This window comes from Perca flavescens, chromosome 14 (assembly GCF_004354835.1).
Source record: "Perca flavescens isolate YP-PL-M2 chromosome 14, PFLA_1.0, whole genome shotgun sequence".
NCBI lineage: Eukaryota > Metazoa > Chordata > Actinopteri > Perciformes > Percidae > Perca > Perca flavescens.
The window spans coordinates 7,300,372-7,323,236 of record NC_041344.1 but is presented as its reverse complement, the minus strand read 5'-3'; the positions used below and the strand labels follow the sequence as shown (position 1 = coordinate 7,323,236).

The 22,865-nt window shown below is 35.9% G+C and overlaps 1 protein-coding gene across 2 annotated transcripts; it reads right to left on the bottom strand.

The window, feature by feature from the left end:
* Positions 1-711: 711 nt before the first annotated feature.
* LOC114567963 (major histocompatibility complex class I-related gene protein-like) lies at positions 712-22,351 on the bottom strand. 2 transcript variants are annotated; one of them, XM_028597266.1, is made up of 9 exons: positions 22,204-22,351; positions 11,734-12,000; positions 8,076-8,354; positions 7,315-7,623; positions 6,693-6,794; positions 3,044-3,061; positions 2,343-2,402; positions 1,283-1,357; positions 712-1,107 (listed from the first exon to the last, which is right to left on the bottom strand). In XM_028597266.1, exons 1-9 carry the CDS (start codon positions 22,259-22,261, stop codon positions 1,103-1,105), a joined length of 1,173 nt encoding a protein of 390 aa, XP_028453067.1. In that variant the 5' UTR covers positions 22,262-22,351; the 3' UTR covers positions 712-1,102. The 2 variants fall into 2 exon arrangements, with proteins under 2 accessions (XP_028453067.1, XP_028453068.1); XM_028597267.1 differs by lacking the exon at positions 2,343-2,402.
* Between the last annotated feature and the right edge of the window lie 514 nt (positions 22,352-22,865).

The following is a 22,865-nucleotide window of genomic DNA, read 5'->3' as shown; positions in this document are numbered from 1 at the left end:
ATCCATGTTAAATTCACCTTTCCTTTATATCAATAAACCAAAGATCATAAAGTTTACAATACAAAGGACAGAAACAAACTAAACATAGCCACAATATTCATATAATTTTAGCTACAGTCACAGATGTGTAAGCATGAGGAATCACAAAAAGAGAAGATTTGGAATATTTAGGACTTTATTGAAAAGCAAAACAGATGTACAAAAGGAATAAAATATCAGGACAACTTTTCAACATTCATACTTAACCCAACAAAAGAAGGGATTTGGAGCATCGCTGTTTCTTTAGGTTTATAAAAATAAGACAGAAAACGTCCCTCCTCCCAAAACAGCAAATATTTACAACATTTCTATTTCTGTGAGCTTAGAAGCTGAAAACATCCCATAACACTTTGTCTCAGCTAAAATTAAAATATGTTAAATATGTAACAGATCGAAAGATAGAGATTACGAAACAAAAAACAACAACGCACTCCTGATTAATTAAGAAAAATCTCAAAGACATAAATTATTTCTTACTTCGGCCTGGTTGGAATCAAAACAAGATATTCAGTTTTAAAGAAATATACAAACTAAGTATTAAACAACTGGAAATAAATGTTGAACTGATGATTATATGTTGTGTCTGTGTGTGTGTGTGTGTGTGTGTGCGCAGAGGAGTGGGCAACATTGATCCAACCTATCATTGTATCTGTGATTTCATGTTAATATCTGTTATCTCAAGGTTTATATCATGATATCACTGCCACACCCTAGGAGTGGATGTATGGAGATGGAATGTATGTACGTAGATGGGTTTCATTTATCCATTAACCAGAGTTGGTGATTATTCTCAGTGGGATCGTCACTGCAAGTGTTACCTTTCACATTACACACATCAGATATCAGATATGTCAGTTCATCCCTTTTTCATAAACAAATATTGATTAGTGCAGCTTTAAAGCCTCATTGTAATGCAGTTTTCTGACCCCCATAAATATAAGTGATATTCAATCCATGTTGGTTATGAGGTGGCCCTTTTGTTTGGATTACAGATTGTGTAAAAGTTTTGTAAATAATGTTTAATGTTGCCAATTTCTTCACCCTCCTCTTCACACCGTACCGGTCAACCTGACAAATATAAAAATAAGCATTCATAAATGAACAGTGCAAAGAATAATGATATCTCAATCATGTATAAATGATGGAAAGCTGTGAAACCACTGGGATGTACTGTAACAGTAAATGCTTGTAATTTCTCATAAATACAGGTGATATATTTCAGACAGACAGAGCCAGTAGTTACCTGTGGTCAATGGTGTGCTGCTGTTTACACCTTCATTAGAACCATTAGGAGAGCTATCTGAAGAAGTGTCTGACCCTGCAGAGAACAAAATAGAAGATCATTTACACAATCAAGTAAAGGACAAAAAAACAGATAGGATAGATGTATGTACATACAGTCAGACCGACAGACCGACACATACATAGAAACCTGATGTGTTCATCTGTCAGATGAAGAGGAGATTATCTCTGTGACACATGGTGTATGAAACATGATGGCTGACACTGACAGTGAAATCTGACAGGATGGAGTGCATAACTCACTTCAAGCTGTCCTTGTCATCACTAGGGCTGCAACTAATCAATATTTTCATAGTCGATGTCCTCAAATGTCCTGTTTTGTCTACAACTCAATATTGAGTTTACTGTCATAAAGGAGCCAATGAACTAGAAAATATTCACATTTAAGAAGCTGGAATCTGAGAATTTTTAAATCCTCAAACCGATAAATCGATTATCAAAATAGTTGGCAATTAATTTAATAGTTGACAACTTAATAAATGAAGCCTTCCTTTTCCAGGTAGATCGTACCCGGTGGCAGACAGAATTGCAGAGTGAAAGCGAGGCTTAAGGAACCAATCTAAACGCAGATGGTGTCATTATTCTACAGCCTTTACATATGCAATCAACATTTACTTTATAATTATAAGTTAAAGCAAAAGACTTGTCTATTTAAGTCCAATTAAAATGTATATTCTCAAAGAGCCCTATGACTAAATTATTTTTCTGCTATTCATGTGTCGGGGTATTCCAAACAGGAGAAATAATGTCCACGCTTTATGGCTGTGATTCTGAACAACTGCAGCACCATCCATGGTGCAGACAGGTTATCTACTGATGACTACAAGCAACTTCACTTCATCTTTCATTATTAAATTGTTCAAGACGTATGTGGTTGATGGTGTGGTCCTTGCTAGTGAGCTGACAGTTTGGTGTTGCTTTGGTACAACATGGAGATGACTGTATGCAGTGCAGCAGGTGATGTGTAAGGCAGACAGAGCCAGTACAGAGCCATTAGTTACCGTTCAGTGACATGTTGCTGTAGGCTGCTCTAGAAGGGTTACTTGTAGTAGTCGCTGGTTCTGAGGAGAACAGAACACAAAATAACGTGAAGAAGACAGACAGATCTGAATCTGATTGGCTAATCAAAGTTCCTAGGAAAAGTGTCAGATGAAATCATCACGTCTACAAAAACAGAAAAAAATACATCCCCAGGCAGAGAAACCCATCAAGCCCCCTCGCCCCACCACACCCCCATAAAAAAGCATTAAGTCAATTCTGTCATAATAATTTATTTAAAAAAAAACAACAAAGAAGGTGTGCAACAGGTAAATAAGTAACATCAAATATCAACTCACAATAATGCTTATTAGAACAGCTGGTGTTCTTTGCACATATTTATACACAGCTGGGTTTATAGTTGTCATCATAAAATGTGCCAAAGAATCTGTAATGTTACTACTCTAATAACTAATATTATAAAACGTAATTTAAACTAATTACGTCCACTTGTCTGACTTCAGAATGAAGGCAGTTACTGACAGCAGTAGCTGAAAAAGGCTTACTTGAATGTGTGGTTGGTGTGGTTGCTTTAAATTTGTCTGAATTAGGAATTAACGATAGTTCAACTATTGCACTTAGTGTATATAAACATGAGCATCTGCTCAACTTAGAACATTTTAATACAAACAAAATGAAAGCTGCAAAAACAAGTTCTACTTACTGTTTTGAGTCTTTTCAGCTGAAATATTAAGAAAAAACATGATTTTTAGATGCTACAGTTGCAAATGACAGAACATCTCTCCTCCTCTAACTAACAGCCACCACTACTCACTTACACTGGTTAGAAATATATTTTACAGTTCTGTTTGGTCTTGATTTCTACTTTTGAAAATCTACTCAAGATCTAAAATAATAGTTGTACAATATTGAGTGCATTTAGTTTGTTTCAGATGTCAAACTTACACGTGCAGTCATTATTATTATTACTATTACATCATCATGCTATTGTCATTGTAGGATCCAAAAGCAGCTCCAGAGTGTAAACCTGTAAGGTGATAGGTGTTTATCCTCAGCACACATCTCGCAAAAAGGCTTTTATTAATCCACTGTCCCTTGTACAAAAAATGTAACTTTCCAAAAGTCTAAAAACGTATAAATATATATATATATATATATATATATATATATATATATATATATACAGTGGGGGAAATAAGTATTTGACCCCTTGCTGATTTTGCAGGTTTGCCCACTTACAAAGAATGCAAAAATCTACAATTTTAATCATATGTACATTCTAACAGTGAAAGACAGAATCCCAAAGAAAATTCCAGAAAATCACATCATATGAATTTATTAAAATTAATAACCATCTGATGAGGAAAAACAAGTATTTGACCCCCTGGACAAACAGCAAGTATTCTGGCTCCTACAAGCCAGTTAGACTTTCTTTAAGACACAGCCCCAATCCGAACCAATTATCTACATCAAATACACCTGCCTCACCTCGTTACCTGTATAAAAGACACCTATCAACACCCAAACAACCAGCATCCAACATCACCACCATGAGCAAGACCAAAGAGCTTTCTACGGACATCAGGGACAAGATTGTTGATCTGCACAAGGCTGGGATGGGCTACAAGAGAATCGGAAAGCAACTTGGAGAGAAAAGATCAACTGTCGGTGCAGTTATCAGGAAATGGAAGAAGCACCACACCACCGCCAACCTCCCTCGGTCTGGGCCTCCACACAAGATCTTGCCTTGTGGAGTGTCCCTGATCATGCGAACGGTGAGGAATCATCCCAAAACCACAAGGGGGGAACTGATGAATCAACTGAAGGCAGCTGGGACCACAGTTACAAAAGAAATGGTTGGTAACACACTACGCCGTCATGGATTGAAATCCTGCAGCGCACGCAAGGTCCCCCTGCTCAAGAAGAAACATGTACAGGCCCGCGTGAAGTTCGCCATTCACCACCTGGACGACTCAGAAGAGGCCTGGAAGAAGGTGATGTGGTCAGATGAGACCAAAATAGAACTTTTTGGCCTCAACTCAACTCGTCGTGTTTGGAGGGCAAAGAACACCGAGTACAACCCAAAGAATACCATCCCCACCGTCAAGCATGGTGGTGGCAACATCATGCTTTGGGGGTGCTTTTCAGCCAAGGGGACGGGACAACTCCATCGTATTGAGGGGAGGATGGACGGGGCCATGTATCGTGGAATTCTGGACCGACATCTCCTTCCTTCAGTGAGAAAGCTGAAGATGGGTCGAGGATGGGTGTTTCAGCACGACAACGACCCTAAGCACACCGCCAAAGCAACAAAAGAGTGGCTGAAGAAGAAGCACATCAAGGTTCTGGAGTGGCCTAGCCAGTCTCCAGACCTGAATCCGATTGAAAATCTTTGGCGGGAGCTTAAAATTCGAGTTGCCAGGCGACAACCTCGGAACCTGAATGATTTGGAGGCTGTCTGCAGGGAGGAGGGCCAACATCCCTGCCGAAATGTGCACAAACCTTGTCACCAACTATAAAAACCGTTTGACATCTGTGCTGGCCAATAATGGCTTTTCTACAAAATATTAACATGCTGTTTGTCCAGGGGGTCAAATACTTGTTTTTCCTCATCAGATGGTTATCAATTTTAATAAATTCATATGATGTTATTTTCTGGAATTTTCTTTGGGATTCTGTCTTTCACTGTTAGAATGTACATATGATTAAAATTGTAGATTTTTGCATTCTTTGTAAGTGGGCAAACCTGCAAAATCAGCAAGGGGTCAAATACTTATTTCCCCCACTGTATATATATATATATATATATATATATATATATATATATATATATATATAGCTATGGAAATAAATTAACACATTCATTTGAATATAAATAAAATTGCTAATAATTATTATTTTATATTTAGTTATTTCTCTTAAATTTACACTAGAGGAGCAGTGGATTTGTTCCCTTTGTTGTCCCTTGGCTTCAACATCACTCAGAATCCACGGATTTCTTTTGTTTGTCAAATTTATTTTCCTTTATCATTCAGATTTCATATTGATACAATTTTTCTTCTTTTTCCCCAGCAAATAATAAACTGTCCTTACTAAATTGTGTACAGGGATTGACAGCGGTACAGCAGTCAAAAAAACGTTTTGCTACAAACCAAAGAAGAAAAAGTGAATTAGAGCTCAGCTGTTATATACCAGCTGATCCAATCACTGCCTCAATCAGCTGATTGTCAGAAGGCTGTGACAATACACCACGTACCGAGATCACTTACTAGTTCATAATGAGTCTGGTTTACTCTCAATATCAATGGGTTTATGTACAATTCATCCAAAAATATGTTAATAATAATAATAATAATAATAATAATAATAATAATAAGTTAATATCAAAATCATAATCTTGGCTCCAATATCCACATTTATTTATTCTTTTATTTCTTTTTTTTCGCATTTCTCTCTATGTTTCAACATTTCTGTATTTAATTCTTTATTCTTTTATTTCTTTCTCTTTATAATTCCACAATTTTAGTTTCTCTTTCTTTTACAGATTTCTTCTTCTTTATGGCACTCCTAAAGTTCCAAAACCAAACCAAACACTATCCACACTCAGCTGTTGGTTGAGGGCCATCAAACTACCGGTCAGCCTTAAAGGGACAGAAATGTCTCGGAGTGGATTATCAGTAACGCTAATAAAATACAACTGGATTATCTAAAAGTAAACACACATTAAACATAATATATGAAGAATAGAAGCAAATATGATGAAATATCAACACATAAATATTAATATTTAACTAAAATATATATATTTGTCTCTTCTAGTCACATCATAATGATATGCACTGAGCCTCACACCGCTTACTGCTCAAGTCTGAGGTTTGCTTCACTTTTAAAAGGTGCTGTAGGACTGTGAAAATCCAGGATTTAGCCAAAGAATTTGAACATCAACAACTTCTCAGTCCCTCCCCCCTTTCTGCTAAAGCCCAAAACTGTCTCCTAAGCCCCTCCCCCCACAAGGGAGAATATGAATGCATGTGCATGAGCAGTGATTGACACACAGTTAGACACCCCCCCTTGGCCCTGATTGGTGCATCTGAACAGGGAGCGGTGGATTTTTGCAAATCACACTACAGGCTGTAGGTGGTGCCAGAGGAGCCAGATTTGTTTTGTTTTTAATTACCTGCTTCATGTAGTTCTACTGGAACATAGGGTCAGTTTCAGCAAATATGACAGAAAGTTAGTTTTATAAGGCTTACCTACTGCACCTTTAAAGTCTGGATCAAAGCATTCATTTTATGTCTAAAATCTAAATACTGAGATAGAAATGAGGCAATCTTTGTGTTTGAGTGTCTCACCTTTCTTCTTTCTGTAAACTAGGACACCGATCACAGCGAGGAGGACGAGAGCCAGAACAACCACTGCAGCGATGATGGGGATGGTCATGTCAGTGGGCTTCTCTGTTGAGCAGAAAACAACAAAAAATAGTCGTAACCTGAACAGATGAAGCAGGTTAGAAGAGAAGAACATCCATTTATCAACCAGACCACTAACCTGTATACAGACACTTTATGTTACATTTATGAAAGATGGTTAAAAAAGAAGTGTTTTGTATGTTTCATTATTGAAATGTTTCTTTTTCATTAAATCAAAGCTATATAACCGGTGGGCAGACAGCACAAACATCATGGTGGTGGACAACAATCATTTCTCCAAAGCAGTTTAAAACTTTTAGTTTACATTACTGTTAAAGTAAAGATTGGTTCTATTTCATATAGGCTTCACCCTCTAAGAGCTGTTGCTATTGTGTTTATCCCTTCGACTGCACATGATACCCAAAAAACTAGATGAAAGAAAACGGACAACGAAACCATTTAAGGAAAAAAAACTTCCCATCCAACACATAAAATACATGAACTCCAGGACTGTTAGAGTAAACTAAATGTGTGTTTCCTTCCTCACGTCTGATTCCAGTCTTACCTCTGTTGGTCCTGATCTCTGCTTTGTCCAGTTTGGTGACGATGTCGTCCTCTTTCTTCATACCAGCGAGCTGAAACACACAGTCGTACCTCCTCCAGTCTTCAGCTGGGACTGATGAAAGGTCCAGGTCAACACTCATCTGGAAGGATCCATCGTGGTTGGGGAGGATCTCTCCGAGGTCCACGTGCTCATGAAGCTCCTCTCCATCTTTCCTCCAGAACATCATGGCTCTGTCAGGGTAGAAACCTGTAGCGTGGCAGCTGACTGGAGAGGAGGGAGACTTCTGGAGGAGAGACACTGAGGGAAGATCTGCACAGTGAAGACAAAGACTTTATTATTATTTACTGGAGATTAATATTCTCATTCATGTTTGATGTCATGTATTTCAAATGCAATGTTTATGAAATGCAAATAAACCTCACTGAAGTGTAAAAAAGGGAGGTGGGATAGATTAAAAAGGGAGGACAGGGAGTGTGAGAAAGACAGAAAGAGACAGAGAGACAAACTGAGACAAACAGAAACAAACAGAAAGAAAGAGAGAGAAAAGTGAGGAAAAGAGTGGTGATAAATGCAAAGAGGAGAGGGAGGCAGAGAGATGAAGAGAAGTGAGAACATGAGAGAAAGAGAAAATGTTGGTAGACTGAGACAAAGTGGGTCTCTGTTGTTTAGTATTTATTGTAATGTTACTGTTGGTTAGAAACACAAGAAGAAATGTTAACATTGTTGGGTCCATTAAACTCCATCAGGTCATGTGATTCTACCTGTTCTCAGCAGAGAGCTCCTCCCATAGTTCACATACTTCTTCACCCACTCAGGACAATCCTGGGTCAGGTAGTGTTTATACTGAGCTATCTCAGCTTTGTCATTGTCCAACTTGTGTTTGGTGATGAGAGCCTGTTGTTTTGGAGCGATCCATCTCAATGCTTTCAGGTCAAATGATATGAAGTCTTCTCCATCATAACCCCACTGACGAAAACCATTGACCTCTCCAGTCTCATCATCCCACTCACAGCCGTACATCTCCTGGAAAATGTGAGCACCTGAGAGAGAGAGAGAGAGAGAGAGAGAGAGAGAGAGAGAGAGTCAGTCATCTGTTAACAGTTGATAACTCAAACATAATTATTTTCATTATCAATTAAACAAATTTAAACAAAGAAAAGCAGCAAAATTCTCAAATTTCTTTTTAATAAAAGACTTAAATATTTGATTATCAAAATTGATGTCAATTAATTTTCATTAATCAACTAATAGATTATTGACTAATAGTTTCATCACTTTATATGTTTATTACGACACAGACACACTGTGGTCAATTAAATCTAATCTAATCTGTAGTTCTGCTAAATATTTAGGGTTCAAAATATTTATTCTTGTCATTATTGATTATGTAATGATTATTTTTGATACATTTAAATAAATGTTTACAATGTACGTTGCAGTTACAATGAGACAACCTGTAGGGGGGCGAAGCTGGAAAAGTTGCATAATATACCTTTAATAAAAGACTAAAATGATGATCTGATTCTAATGATCTTGTTGATGATGGATCAGCATTCTGTAATCACCAGATGTAGTAACTGACTGATTGTTTCAGCACTAGAAATGTTTATTAGACACAGACACACTGTGGTCCAGTAAAGTTCATCTAATCTGGAGTTCTCCTAAATATTTAGTGTTTAAACTAATTATTCTTGTCATTATTGATTATGTAAGGATTATTTTCGATACATTTAATTGTTTACAATGTCAAATGAAATGTTGAAAACTGATGATCAGAAGTTGTGAGAGTGTGAGATGAAACAATATTTCATATTAAATGATATTAAACAGAGAAAACCATGAAATTATCATATTTGAGAAACTGAAACTGAAGCTAGAAAATATTTGATTTTTTTCTTAATAAATGACTAAAATAATGATCTGATTATCAAAGTTTTTGTCAATTCCTGTAATCAACTAATAGATTATTGACTAATAGTTTGATCCCTTTCTCTGTTTATTCTGGTCCAGACCAGGGCTGAACCATTCATGGTGTTCACATAGATCAGCTAATGGTGAAGAGAGAGATGAATCACATGTTTGGTGATACATTTGATTTAACATGTTTTATTCCTCTTTTTATTATTAAATTCATCTTTTTTAGAAGATAAATGCTGGAATCATGTTCCACGTCACAGATTCTTTACAGAAATGTCCTATTTACAGTGGATTTCTCATTTCTCTTTCATTACTTTATTTATCTAAAAAACAAATCACAAACTGAATCATAATCATAATATCTGGCAGAAAAATTCGATTCGATTTTTTTTCTCCAAATGGTTGAGCCCAGACCCACTGTGGTGGAGTAAAGTTCATCTAATCGGGAGTTCTGCTCCATATTTAGGGTTTAAACTAATCATTCTTTTCATTATTCATTCTTTCATTTATTCATCAATCAACCATTTACTTCATTTACAATATTAAACTAAGAAAAACATTCTCATATTTGCATTATATCTCTGCTTAATAAAAGACTTAAATGATTGTTTATACATTTTTTTTTGTCAATTCATTTCTGATCTCTCTGATTAGACTAATAGTCAAATGAAATGTTGAAAACTGTTGATCAGAAGTTGTGAGAGTGTGAGATGAAATCTTCTAATAGTTTCTTCTGTCTGATCAATACTCAACACTATTTATTATTAAATGATATTAATAACCCTCGTCTTGTCCTCGGGTCAAATCTGACCCATTTTCTAAAGATTGTTGAGAACAGAAATATGACTTTCTTTCAACCAAACTGCCCCCAAAATATAACAATGGATGCGTGGATGTACGTTGTATGGAACCCCATACGACATTAACAAATGAATGATTACTTCCATTGCATTGTGGGAGTTTTACTCCATTTTGTTTTATAGCATTTTGGAAAAAAATAATTGAAATGGTTTCAAAACAGAATCCTGAAACTAAACTTTGAAATTCTGTGATCCGCTCCACATCCTCTGATCTTTACTATTAGTCCAAATCATTCAGCAGTTCTGCTTTTTTTTTTTTTTTTTTTTTAAAAAAAAAAAAAAGTGGTATAATGTCATATAAATTAGGTTTATTGACCATGAATTTAAAAAAAAAAAGTGTCGGAAAAAGCAACAAAAACTTTTTTTTAAAAAGCGCCAGAAGCATCGAAAAAGGAGTCAAAAACATATTTAAAAAAAAAAAAAAAAAAATATCATTCAGCAGTTCTGCTTTTTTTAACTAAAATAAATGTGGTATGTCATATAAATTAGGTTTATTGACCATGAATTTAAAAAAAAAAAAAAAAGTGTTGGAAAAAAGCGACAAAAACTTTTTTAAAAAGCGTCAGAAGCATCGAAAAAGGAGTCAAAAACATATATAAAAAAAAAAGGGTTGACATTTTTTTTGGACCCTGAAGGACAACAAGTTGTTGGTGGACAGGAAGACAACACGAGGGTTAAACAGAGAGAAGAAGAACATGATCAGATCTGAGAAAGTGAAACTACTAAATATTTGGACTTTTTTTCTTAAAATGTTCCAGCTTCTGTCCCCCTACAGGTTGTCTCGTTGGAACTGCAGTTCCAACGAGACAACCTGTAGGGGGACAGAAGCTGGAAAAGTTGAATAGTATATCTTTAATAAAAGACTAAAATAATGATCTTATTCTAATGATCTTGTTGATGATGGATCAATATTCTGTAATCACCAGATGTAGTAACTGACTGATTGTTTCAGCACTAGAAATGTTTATTAGACACAGACACACTGTGGTCCAGTAAAGTTCATCTAATCTGGAGTTCTTCTATATTTCTATATATATATATATATATTATGGGATGTCCAGACTGAGGTCAGTACAGTGGAGTGGTGCCTGTTGAACCTTTTAAAGCTGAGATGTGAAGGAGACATTCAGCATGCGCTCCTGTCAGCAGCTTCATTAAAACCTCCTGCTCCTCCTCTCATATGAGGACCCAGCAGAAGCAGCCTGTGGCCCGTTTACAGGCCCCTGCTCCGTAGTTTAAGAAACCAGGCAGTAATGGTCCTCTATCAAACTGTTGGGATGAACTGGTTCCTGCAGGAGAGTTCTTCTGGACCAGCTCACTGTGGCCCGCTCCACTCCACTTATTCTGATCTAATCTAGTGGAGATAAAGTGGTAATGGTCTCTGCTGCTTATTATGGGATGGACAGAAACACTGGATCAGTGGAGTATAGCAGCATCCAGTCAACTCAGTCTCAGTAATGTTAATGTTGAGTCGGACTGTGTTTCAGCCACGGAAATACATCAAACTGTTTAATCTGTGTGTGTTTGTGTGTGTGTGTGTGTGTGTGTGTGTGTGTGTGTGTGTGTTTTAACGTGTTTACTAAAATAGAAGGATGAAAATATAAACAACATTTTATCAGTAGAAAGTGAAACATAAACAAACCTCCAGTTTGGTTGAAGCGCTGCTTTGCAATTTCAATGTTGGCTTTGTAGGTCTGCTGGGAACCCTTAGAGGCCTCAGTCATCGTGTGCCAGTACTGAGGATCATCTGCTGTGACTCTGCTCATCCAGTCCTGTTTGAGTTCGTATCTCATGGTGTTACTGTCATAGTGAGTTATCTCAACGTCATCAACCAATCCAACAGACACATACTCTGGGAAGTTTGGGACTCCAGAAGACGCAGTGTAGAAATACTTCAGAGAGTGAGTCACTGTAAGAAAATATGAATATAATAATGTCAGTTTTTATATAACTAGAGATGTAACGATGCACTAAACTCACGATCTGATTCACCATTTTAAGATCAGGAGACGATTTTCTCCCGCTGTGTTAACAGAACGAGCTGCAGATAAATGACTGGGAAATATTCCTTTATATAAACTACTAAACAACAGATGTGTCCTCTTATCAAAAATAGAACTGAAATATTATTTTATCTCAAATAACAAAAATTCAAATAAAAATAATAAATGAAATAAAAAAAAATAAACAATGTAATAATTAGATTTTTAAAACAAATCCCATCTCAAAATAACTAGAAAAAAAAAAAAAGTCAAATAAAACTAAAATCTCTTCCCATAAATAAAGTAAAACCACGTAGTAACGTGTGAAGTCCAAGAAGTGAAATGTAAAGTAGACGAGGACCTTTAGGACATTTAGAGAAGAATCTCAACCAGCTGTAATCTTGAGCCAGTTCTATGATCTTTAACAGATTGACGCTGCATCGTTACGTCTCTACACACTTCTAGAAATCACTCGACTATCTGATTTTCCTGCTCACAGAATCAAAAAGAAGAAGATTACATTCAAGACCTCCTAATAATCTCTGTGGTGAAGTCAATAAATACACAAATACATTTACTTCAGAAACTCTTCACTTTAATATTTCTGATGATTTGGTCTTGAAAATGTTTTTCATTCTGAAATCAAACTTGGACTAAGTCCCATATTTAGGTCCAGCAGTTGAGTTCCTGCCTTTCATTGGTAGAAAGCAGTTTGTAAAAACATGTCAGTGTGAAGTGAAACTAGTTTAGTTTCCAGTTAGTGGAGTCATTTCTTCATCAGGAAGCATCTTTAGTAGTTTACACTCCTCATCATCTGACATCACAAACCTCGGAGCACAATACAAACGCTGCATTTTATTTTCTATATTCAACACATTAAAAACATTTTCTATTTGATGATATAAAGTCTCTTATGGTCTCTATTTGATTCTATAAATTGTGACCAATGACGACTTCTGTTCCTTCTTCTGTAGTTTAAACCAAATATGAACTCTGAGAGTTTCTGGAAGGTAAAACTTGCAGCACTTCTCTTTATACGCTTCAGAAAATGGCTTCTTTAACTGTTTTATTATTATTTATTTATTCTTTCACTATTTTAATTATTGTGTCAACTTGTATAACCAAGTTCTTTTTTCTTTCTTTATATATTTATTTTTATTTATTTTTTTCGAATTTTTCTTTTTCCTTTCACTTTTATTTTCTCTGGATTTTCAATTATGTTTAAGTATTTCGTTGCATTCTTTTCTACATATATATTATTTATTTATTTTATTTTTTCTTTAACTCAGAAAAAGATCCATATTTGTTGTGCTGTATTATGGACATGTTTAAAATCCATAACTTTTGAACCATTGTTTTATTGTTTATTTTATTATGCATTATCATTGGTTGTTTTATTTCATGTCTTAACAATTTTAACTTTAATTTGGTATTTGATTTTATATTTTATATTTAATTCCGCCTTTTATATTGGCTAAATTGTAAATTTTCAATTTTTGTTGTGAACTGTTCTGAGACCATGTTCCATGGTGATAAGTCACTATAAATAACAATAAATTGAAATTGAATTGAATGTGTTCCTAATAAAAATGTTGAATTAAAAAATAAAGAAATGCCTTTCTTTGCTCTTTTCTTGCTGTTTTAATTTTTTATATTCCATAAGAATGGATTCTACATTTTGGATGTTGTTGTTGTCAGAGGGTTTGGGAATTTTAGATGTAGGAATAACAACAAGAAATAAATATCTGACTCAGTTTCTTATTTTAATCTTTATGTTTATATATTAACTTTAGAATTATATTTAAATGTAACTCTAAAAATCTCTGATAACCAATTATGAGTAAAAATCTTCTGAATTTGAAGGCGATCTCATAAAAATGTGAACAGACACAACTTGATATGTGAGAAAGTTCTCTTTGTAGAAAGTGATAGATCTTTCTATTCCTCATGTAGTCATTGTGTTCAGTTTCTATTAGTATCAGTTCTAGACTGGATTCATCTCCAGCGTTTCCTCCACCATCAACTGATGTTTGTTCTCTCTCAGTCCTGACTCTCAAACTTTATTCGACATTATTTTCAGGATCAACAGAGTCAACTTTCTGCAGGTGTCTGTCTGGGAGTTTTGGATGGTCTGTTTCAGAATCCTCCACTGTCCTATGCTCTCTCAATCAACACACAGATCACATTTCTGGTTGAAGCTGCACTTTACAATTCTCCACTAGTCACCTAAACATCTCTTACAAATCTGTCCCAGAATCAATAAATGAATAGATCAAATATTTAAACAACAGTAGAGCTCGGTGATGCTGGATCTTTGAGGCTGATATCAATACTTTTAGTTTGGTTTTAAAATTCGATATAACAGTTGATAGACTTTAAAATATAGATATGGACACATGAAATAAATAATGAGTCTGAGATCCACATTGATCAGAACATTTCCCAGTTTAAAGATCAACTTGTGCTCTCTGGTGGACAAACTATGTAATGATGACTCGGTTTCTAAATAAGCTCAGACCTGGTTTACTGTTTCCTGTCATCAGCCAACATATCCACTGATACCAATATATATCTGCTATAAGATGATATCAGCTAATAATATGGATGGAGGATTTATCTTCAAACTCAGTCAACTATATTCATGTTTCAGTTTGTGGAGTCAAACTGTGGAATTATCTGATGAATGGCTTCAAATATTTAAAAAACAATCAGTGTAACAATCTAATGTACAACTAGCTATTTTATCTCACCTAGCTGTCCTAACCATTAAAGGAAAATGGCAAAAAAGCCCAAAAAATTATATTTATAAATAATAATCTAAACATACACGGACTGCTGTTCTGCGGAGTCATGCTGCCATTTTAACATTAAGATCAATCAGACAGTTTCGGTCTTAATGCTCCGGATATTATCAAATAATGGCTCAAAAACACACTTCTGTCCTTTTCACAATTTCACTAAAGGCTATCCTTCTCCTCAACAAATAATGAAAGACTGGTATCTTTAAAATAAAATGGAGGGATCAACCAAAAAGACCCGATTTACTGACGTTAACGATAGCCTAATAGGTTTGTTACTTTTCTTTCGTTCTTTCTTTTTTTTTTTTTTTTTTTTGGGCAGTTCTGCCTTTATTGGACAGGAAAGTTAAGACTTGAAATGAGAGATAGAGGATGAAGACATGCAGGAAAATTGTCACTGCGGTCAAGCCAGCCTCCACTTAGAAATGAGCAGTCAAACTAGCCGACCCTATCTTTCACGGTGCGCGTATACACTTGCTATTACGGTGAGACCGCCTGCCTGTCAGAAAGAAAGAAAAAAAAGATCTATTTTAGCACACCTCACAACCTGTCACTGCATGATATGCTGAATTCCAAAATAAGAGCCCCCCTAAACTCATATAAACGCTGTTTTGTCCATACATTCAGAAAATCATTAAAAAAAAGTACTAGCTTCCACAGACCAATTTCACCTCAGATGGATAGGACTCCTCCTCAAGATGTGATCTACAAGGTTTCAGGGCATTTTGATGTTGTTTTCCAAAATAAGAGCCCCCCAAAACTCATATAAACGCTGTTTTGTCCATACATTCAGAAAATCATACTAATAAAAGTACTAGCTTCCACAGACCAATTTCACCTCAGATGGATAGGACTCCTTCTCAAGATGTGATCTACAAGGTTTCAGGGCATTCTGATGTTGTTTTCCAAAATAAGAGCCCCCCAAAACTCAAACTCATAAACTCAAATCTCTGACAAGATGGCTGCCAGGAGTTTTCTCTGAGAACCTGGCCTCTTAGAATCTAACAAAAATCTACTGAATCCTTTATTGTATTCTCAAATTTAGTGGTTAATTGCCTCAAGTTGCATTTTATTTAAATTGCGGCTTAATATTGGGGACAATATTTCCACTATTTGCTGAGCTTGCGCTGCAGCCCAAGTTGATGGGCTTTTGGGCCTACTAGGACCTGGACAAACAGATCTGTAACCATCAACATTTGCTACTTTCATCAACTCCCGGTACATCCTGGTAAGACACATTATGCCTCCTAAGAATGCTAAAACATCTCCTTGTGAGGATGACGCTGTTGTTACAATGAGTGTACTCTCTCAATTAATGGAGCAGCAGAGAGGGATCTATAAAGATATGTTATTGCAGCAGCAAGATAACTTCAAATGTTTCATTCAGCTGATTATGGATGGAACTAACAAAAGATTGGATGGTGTTATCAGAGATGTACAGGAGCTGAAGACCAGCTTGAATTTACCCAATCAAAGTTTGAAGAGGAGAAGATGGGATGCAAGGAGATTGAGTCAAAGATAAGGGCATTTGAGACAAACATTACTACCTCCAAGCAGGAATTGGATGCAATGCTCAACAAGCTGGATTACATTGAAAATCAGAACAGGAGAACAAATATTTTAATCGATGGCATTGCTGACGAGAAAGGAGAGAATTGGTGTGAATCAGAGAAAAAGGTGCGAAAATGTTCTCAAAAAACTTGGGCTTAGATGGAATAAATATGGACATTGAGCGTGCCCAGAGACTTGGTCAGTTTCAGGAGAGGGAAGGCCAAGGAAAATTGTTGTTAAACTTCTTCGCATTAAGGACAGAGAGCTGATTCTTTCTTCTGCCAAGAAATTAAAGGGCACCAAGATCTACATTAACGAAGATTTCTCGGAAGCTGTGCAACTGAGGAGGAAAGAGTTGTGGCCGAAGGTTAAAGCTGCCAGAGAGAGAGGGATAAGGCGAGTTTGAAGTATGATAAACTGATCATCATCCCAAGGGATGGACAAAGTCAGTTATTGGTCTAATGGGCTTTAAAGATCAGTTTTATATGTTTGTGTACATGTATGTGAGTCTGTGTTCAGGACTTATATGTATGTAGCCTACTTGATGAAGATAAAATAACTTAGGGTACAAGATATTTAATTGGATTATAATATAAGACTTATTTACTTTTAACTAAGATGACCAGCATAAATAAACTACCTAAAGGTTTAATACTTGCACATATTAATATATGTAGTTTAAGGAACAAAATTCAAGACTTGTCTTTATTTTTGCAACTAAACAAAATAGACCTACTCATGATTTCTGAAACTCATTTGGATCACTTCATAGATAATTCAGATGTTGATATAGGGGGTTTTCAATTTATAGAAATGATCGAAACAGGTTTGGAGGTGGTGTGGCCATTTATATACGGGATCATTTCCCTGTTAAACTGAGACAGGACTTAATGGTTGATGAAGTTGAGGTGTTATGGTTACAGGTACATATTCCAAATTTAAAACCGATTATTCTTGGTTGTTGTTATAGGCCACCTAGTGCCAGGATAGAGTATGTAAATGGTTTATGTAATATGCTAGACAAGGTGACTGAGGAAAACAAAGAGATATACTGGCTGGGTGATCTAAATATTGATTGGCTATCTGAGATTTGTCCTCTGAAGAATAAGCTTAAAACCATGACAGACACCTGTGGGTTATCTCAACTAATGGATCAACCAACAAGAGTTTCTAGTAACAATACAGGATCTTTAATATCAAAATGTATTGATCATATTTACACTAAAAATCCTGATATGTGCTCAACACCTATTTCTGTGACAGTTGGCTTTAGTGATCACAACTGTATTGCTGTCTCCAGGAGAACTAAGCTACCTAGAGCCTGTCCTAAAATTATTATGAAAAGATCTTATAGGGTATTTAATGAGGAGTGTTTTTAAATGAATTGGATAATATTAAATGGAATTTGATAAGTGATATTGATGATGTGGATATATCCCTTAATTTATTTATGGATTGTTTTATGAAAGTTGTTAACAATCATGCCCCATTAAAGAAATTTACAGTTAAAGCCAAAAGTGCTCCTTGGGTTGATACTGAGTTAAAGAGCATAATGGCTCAAAGGGAAGAGGCTAAAAAGGTTGCGGTTCTTTCTAACTCTCTGGAGGACAGAAAATGTTATTGTATTTTAAGGAATCAGGTGACCAAGGAGAATAGAGTGAAAAAGAAAAATATTTTCAGAAGAGAATTGAAGACAGTGGTACAGATAGTAAGAGAATGTGGAATGTACTTAATGAAATCATGGGGAAAAAATCTACTTGTACTTCTTTTGTTGAATTGAATGGAGTTTATTTGACTAAGCCAATACAGATTGCAAATTATTTTAATGATTATTTTGTTAATAAGGTTTCTAATTTTAGAGAGACAATGAAATACACTGTTGATTCCAACTCAAATGAGCTAATTGAAAGGTGTATTATGAAAGATAAACTGTGTAGTTTAGAATTTCATCAGGTTAATGTTGTGCAGGTGGAAATGTTGTTGAGATCTTTGACTGTTGGAGGGTCTGTTGGTACAGACAACTTGGATAGTCGGCTGTTGAAGTTAGCAGCTGGACATATCTCTAAACCAATGTGTCACATTTTTAACAGATGTCTGGTTAGCGGTGTGTGTCCAAAACTTTGGAAGGAGGGTAAGATAATCCCTTTACCCAAGGACACAAAATCAACTTTTGTGGCCCAAATAGTAGGCCTATTAGTATTTTGCCTATTCTAAGTAAATTATTGGAAAAGATTGTATTTGAGCAAGTGCGAGATTACTTTACTAACAATGATTTGACCACTATGTTTCAGCATGCTTATAGGTATGGTCATTCCACCTGCACTGCAATGACACAAATGTCGGATAGCTGGCTTACATCAATTGATAACTCAATGCTGGTGGGTACACTACTACTGGATTTTAGTGCTGCCTTTGATGTGATTGACCATGACATTTTGATTTCTAAACTTATTAGTTATGGTTTTACTTCCTCAACAATTAAGTGGTTTAAGAGCTATTTGTCGGAGAGGTCGCAAAGAGTTTATTTTAATGGTGCATTATCTTGTAGCAAGTCCGTGGATTGTGGTGTTCCTCAAGGAAGTTGCCTCGGACCTTTGTTATTTTCAATTTTCACAAATGATATGCCGTATATACTCAGTAAGGCATCATTAACTATGTTTGCAGATGATTGTACTCTTTATTATGCAGCCCCTACATGTTCAGAGCTTAATCAGGTTCTGTCTTGTGAAATTAGCAAATTGTATAATTGGATCAACACAAATAAGCTTGTACTAAATCTTTCAAAAACTATGAGTATAATATTTGGTTCTAAGTATAGATTATCTGACAATCCTAAAATTAATATACAAGTTAATGGTCAAAATGTACAGCAAGTGAAAAAGGTGAAGCTTCTTGGACTTTGGCTCGATTCTACATTGTCATGGTCTGATCACATCAGCAAAGTTGTTGCTAAAATGGGCAGAGCTGTTGCAGTAATGCGTAAATGTGCACAATTTTTAAATTCACGGTTGTTTAGTCGTGTTGTTTGTACATTGGTTTTGTGTCATTTGGATTATTGTTCTGTTGTATGGTCTGCTGCATCATGCAGTCATTTAAAAAAAATTACAAGTGGCTCAAAATAAGGCTGCTAGACTGGTCCTTGGTTGTTCTTTGAGAACTAGTGTTGCAGAAATGCATGAACGTCTTGCTTGGCTGGTGGTCAAGCACAGACTATCTGCTAATATGTTAGGATATTTTCATAGAATTATTAACACTCGGATTCCAAAATTTCTTTATGACTATATAATTTACTATTCAGATATGCACTCACATTACACAAGAGGGGGCGAATAGTCGACAGATTTCTTTACCCCTACCTAAATCTGACTCTATGAAGAGGACCGTGTTTTATAGGTCAATTGTGTTTTGGAACAATCTTCCAGTTGGGGTTCGGGATATCAAGGGAAAAACTGGTTTTAAAAAAAGACTAAGACTATATTTGTTTTCAACATCATAATATTGTCTGGATTGGCTGAGAGTTGTTGTATAACGTGCTATGTTGTTTTGTATTATTTTACTATTATTCTAATCAGTACTTTTTGTATTGTTATTTTTTATGTGTATTAATATATGATATTTTTGTGAGTAATTGTGATTGTAATTACTCACATACGTTTTGTATGTATTGTTTGGACCCCAGGAAGACTAGCTGTCGTCTCGGCGGCGGCTAATGGGGATCCTTTTAAATAAACAAATAAACAAAATATAAACGCTGTTTTGTTCATACATTCAGAAAATCATAAAAAAAAAAAGTACTAGCTTCCACAGACCAATTTCACCTCAGATGGATAGGACTCCTTCTCAAGATGTGATCTACAAGGTTTCAGGGCATTCTGATGTTGTTTTCCAAAATAAGAGCCCCCCAAAACTCATATAAACGCTGTTTTGTCCATACATTCAGAAAATCATACTAATAAAAGTACTAGCTTCCACAGACCAATTTCACCTCAGATGGATAGGACTCCTTCTCAAGATGTGATCTACAAGGTTTCAGGGCATTCTGATGTTGTTTTCCAAAATAAGAGCCCCCCAAAACTCATATAAACGCTGTTTTGTCCATACATTCAGAAAATCATACTAATAAAAGTCCTAGCTTCCACAGACCAATTTCACCTCAGATGGATAGGACTCCTTCTCAAGATGTGATCTACAAGGTTTCAGGGCATTCTGATGTTGTTTTCCAAAATAAGAGCCCCCCAAAACTCATATAAACGCTGTTTTGTCATTCATAATAAAAAAGTGTTAAGAGTTTTAAATAATTTGTAAATAATTAAATAAAAAATGTAAATGTGAAATTCAATAAAAGAATGTCTTGTACTTTTGTCAGTGAAACTGAGAGATGGTGTCTTCTCCATCTGAGGTGAAATTGGTCTGTGGAAGCTAGTACTTTTTTTTTTATGATTTTCTGAATGTATGGACAAAACAGCGTTTATATGAGTTTTGGGGGGCTCTTATTTTGGAAAACAACATCAGAATGCCCTGAAACCTTGTAGATCACATCTTGAGAAGGAGTCCTATCCATCTGAGGTGAAATTGGTCTGTGGAAGCTAGTACTTTTATTAGTATGATTTTCTGAATGTATGGACAAAACAGCGTTTATGAGTTTTGGGGGGCTCTTATTTTGGAAAACAACATCAGAATGCCCTGAAACCTTGTAGATCACATCTTGAGAAGGAGTCCTATCCATCTGAGGTGAAATTGGTCTGTGGAAGCTAGTACTTTTATTAGTATGATTTTCTGAATGTATGGACATAACCGTGTGTATATGAGTTTTGGGGGGCTCTTATTTTGGAAAACAACATCAGAATGCCCTGAAACCTTGTAGATCACATCTTGAGAAGGAGTCCTATCCATCTGAGGTGAAATTGGTCTGTGGAAGCTAGTACTTTTTTTTTAATGATTTTCTGAATGTATGGACAAAACAGTGTGTATATGAGTTTTGGGGGGGGCTATTATTTTGGAAAACAACATCAGAATGCCCTGAAACCTTGTAGATCACATCTTGAGAAGGAGTCCTATCCATCTGAGGTGAAATTGGTCTGTGGAAGCTAGTACTGTTTTTTTTATGATTTTCTGAATGTATGAACAAAACAGCGTTTATATGAGTTTTGGGGGGCTCTTATTTTGGAAAACAACATCAGAATGCCCTGAAACCTTGTAGATCACATCTTGAGAAGGAGTCCTATCCATCTGAGGTGAAATTGGTCTGTGGAAGCTAGTACTTTTATTAGTATGATTTTCTGAATGTATGGACAAAACAGCGTTTATATGAGTTTTGGGGGGCTCTTATTTTGGAATTCAGCATATCATGCAGTGACAGGTTGTGAGGTGTGCTAAAATAGATCTTTTTTTTCTTTCTTTCTGACAGGCAGGCGGTCTCACCGTAATAGCAAGTGTATACGCGCACCGTGAAAGATAGGGTCGGCTAGTTTGACTGCTCATTTCTAAGTGGAGGCTGGCTTGACCGCAGTAAATTGTCGCAGGGCGGATTCGAGCCCCCGACCTTCTGCGTCGAGGAATAAACTTCCCCATATGCGCAATTGCGCGCCCGCCACGCCAACCGAGCCAAACGGCTTTGTTACTTTTCACATATTTTTTATAATAGTTTTTAAACTTCAAGTCCTCGAACTAAACATCAACGATAGAACCTTAAACGCAATAATACACTTTATAAAAACAAGAAGCTTTTTGTTTTTTCTTTTACATTCTACTAATAAATAATAATAAAAACTCTGAACTGACCTGCTGCGGCGTCCTGGACCATGAGTCCCAGGAGGAGAAGAACAACCACGGGCTTCATTGTGAGCTGTCTCTTCTGACCCTTTGATAGAATTATTAATAACTTGTATATTTGTTTATCCAGAGAAACAGACACGTCCTATCAGCTCGAGGATCCAGGGCTAACTGAGGATAAAACCAGGAAGAGCGCTGTCATCTTCATCTGAGCCAATGGGAATTTAGACTGAGCAACAACGTCACTTGTTACTCAGTAAAACTGACCCACTGAGGTTATGAGCGGAAGAGAAAGTAAAATTATGTTATTTCAGCCTGTGGAAGAGGAGGGGGAGACATGCGGAACTTCATTGTTTTTTGTTTAGTTTATTACGATCCACATAGATACACAACGTAGCTTACATAACATAAATAGTGAAAAAAAAGAAAAGAAAATAGGTCACCTTAATTCATACAGTGTCTTTTAAGGGGAGACACCCCAGGCAAAAGTTTTTGGGTTATTTTGTTTCCATAACATTTCTTCTTTCAGACTATTGGGAAAAAAACATATAAAATACACATTAAGGTGTTTATTTTACTACACTTTGTCTATTTACAACTGCAAATTTCTCCTAAATTCACCAAAAGTTAGCATTAGATAAGGCCTCATTTGCATATAAGAGAACATTTCA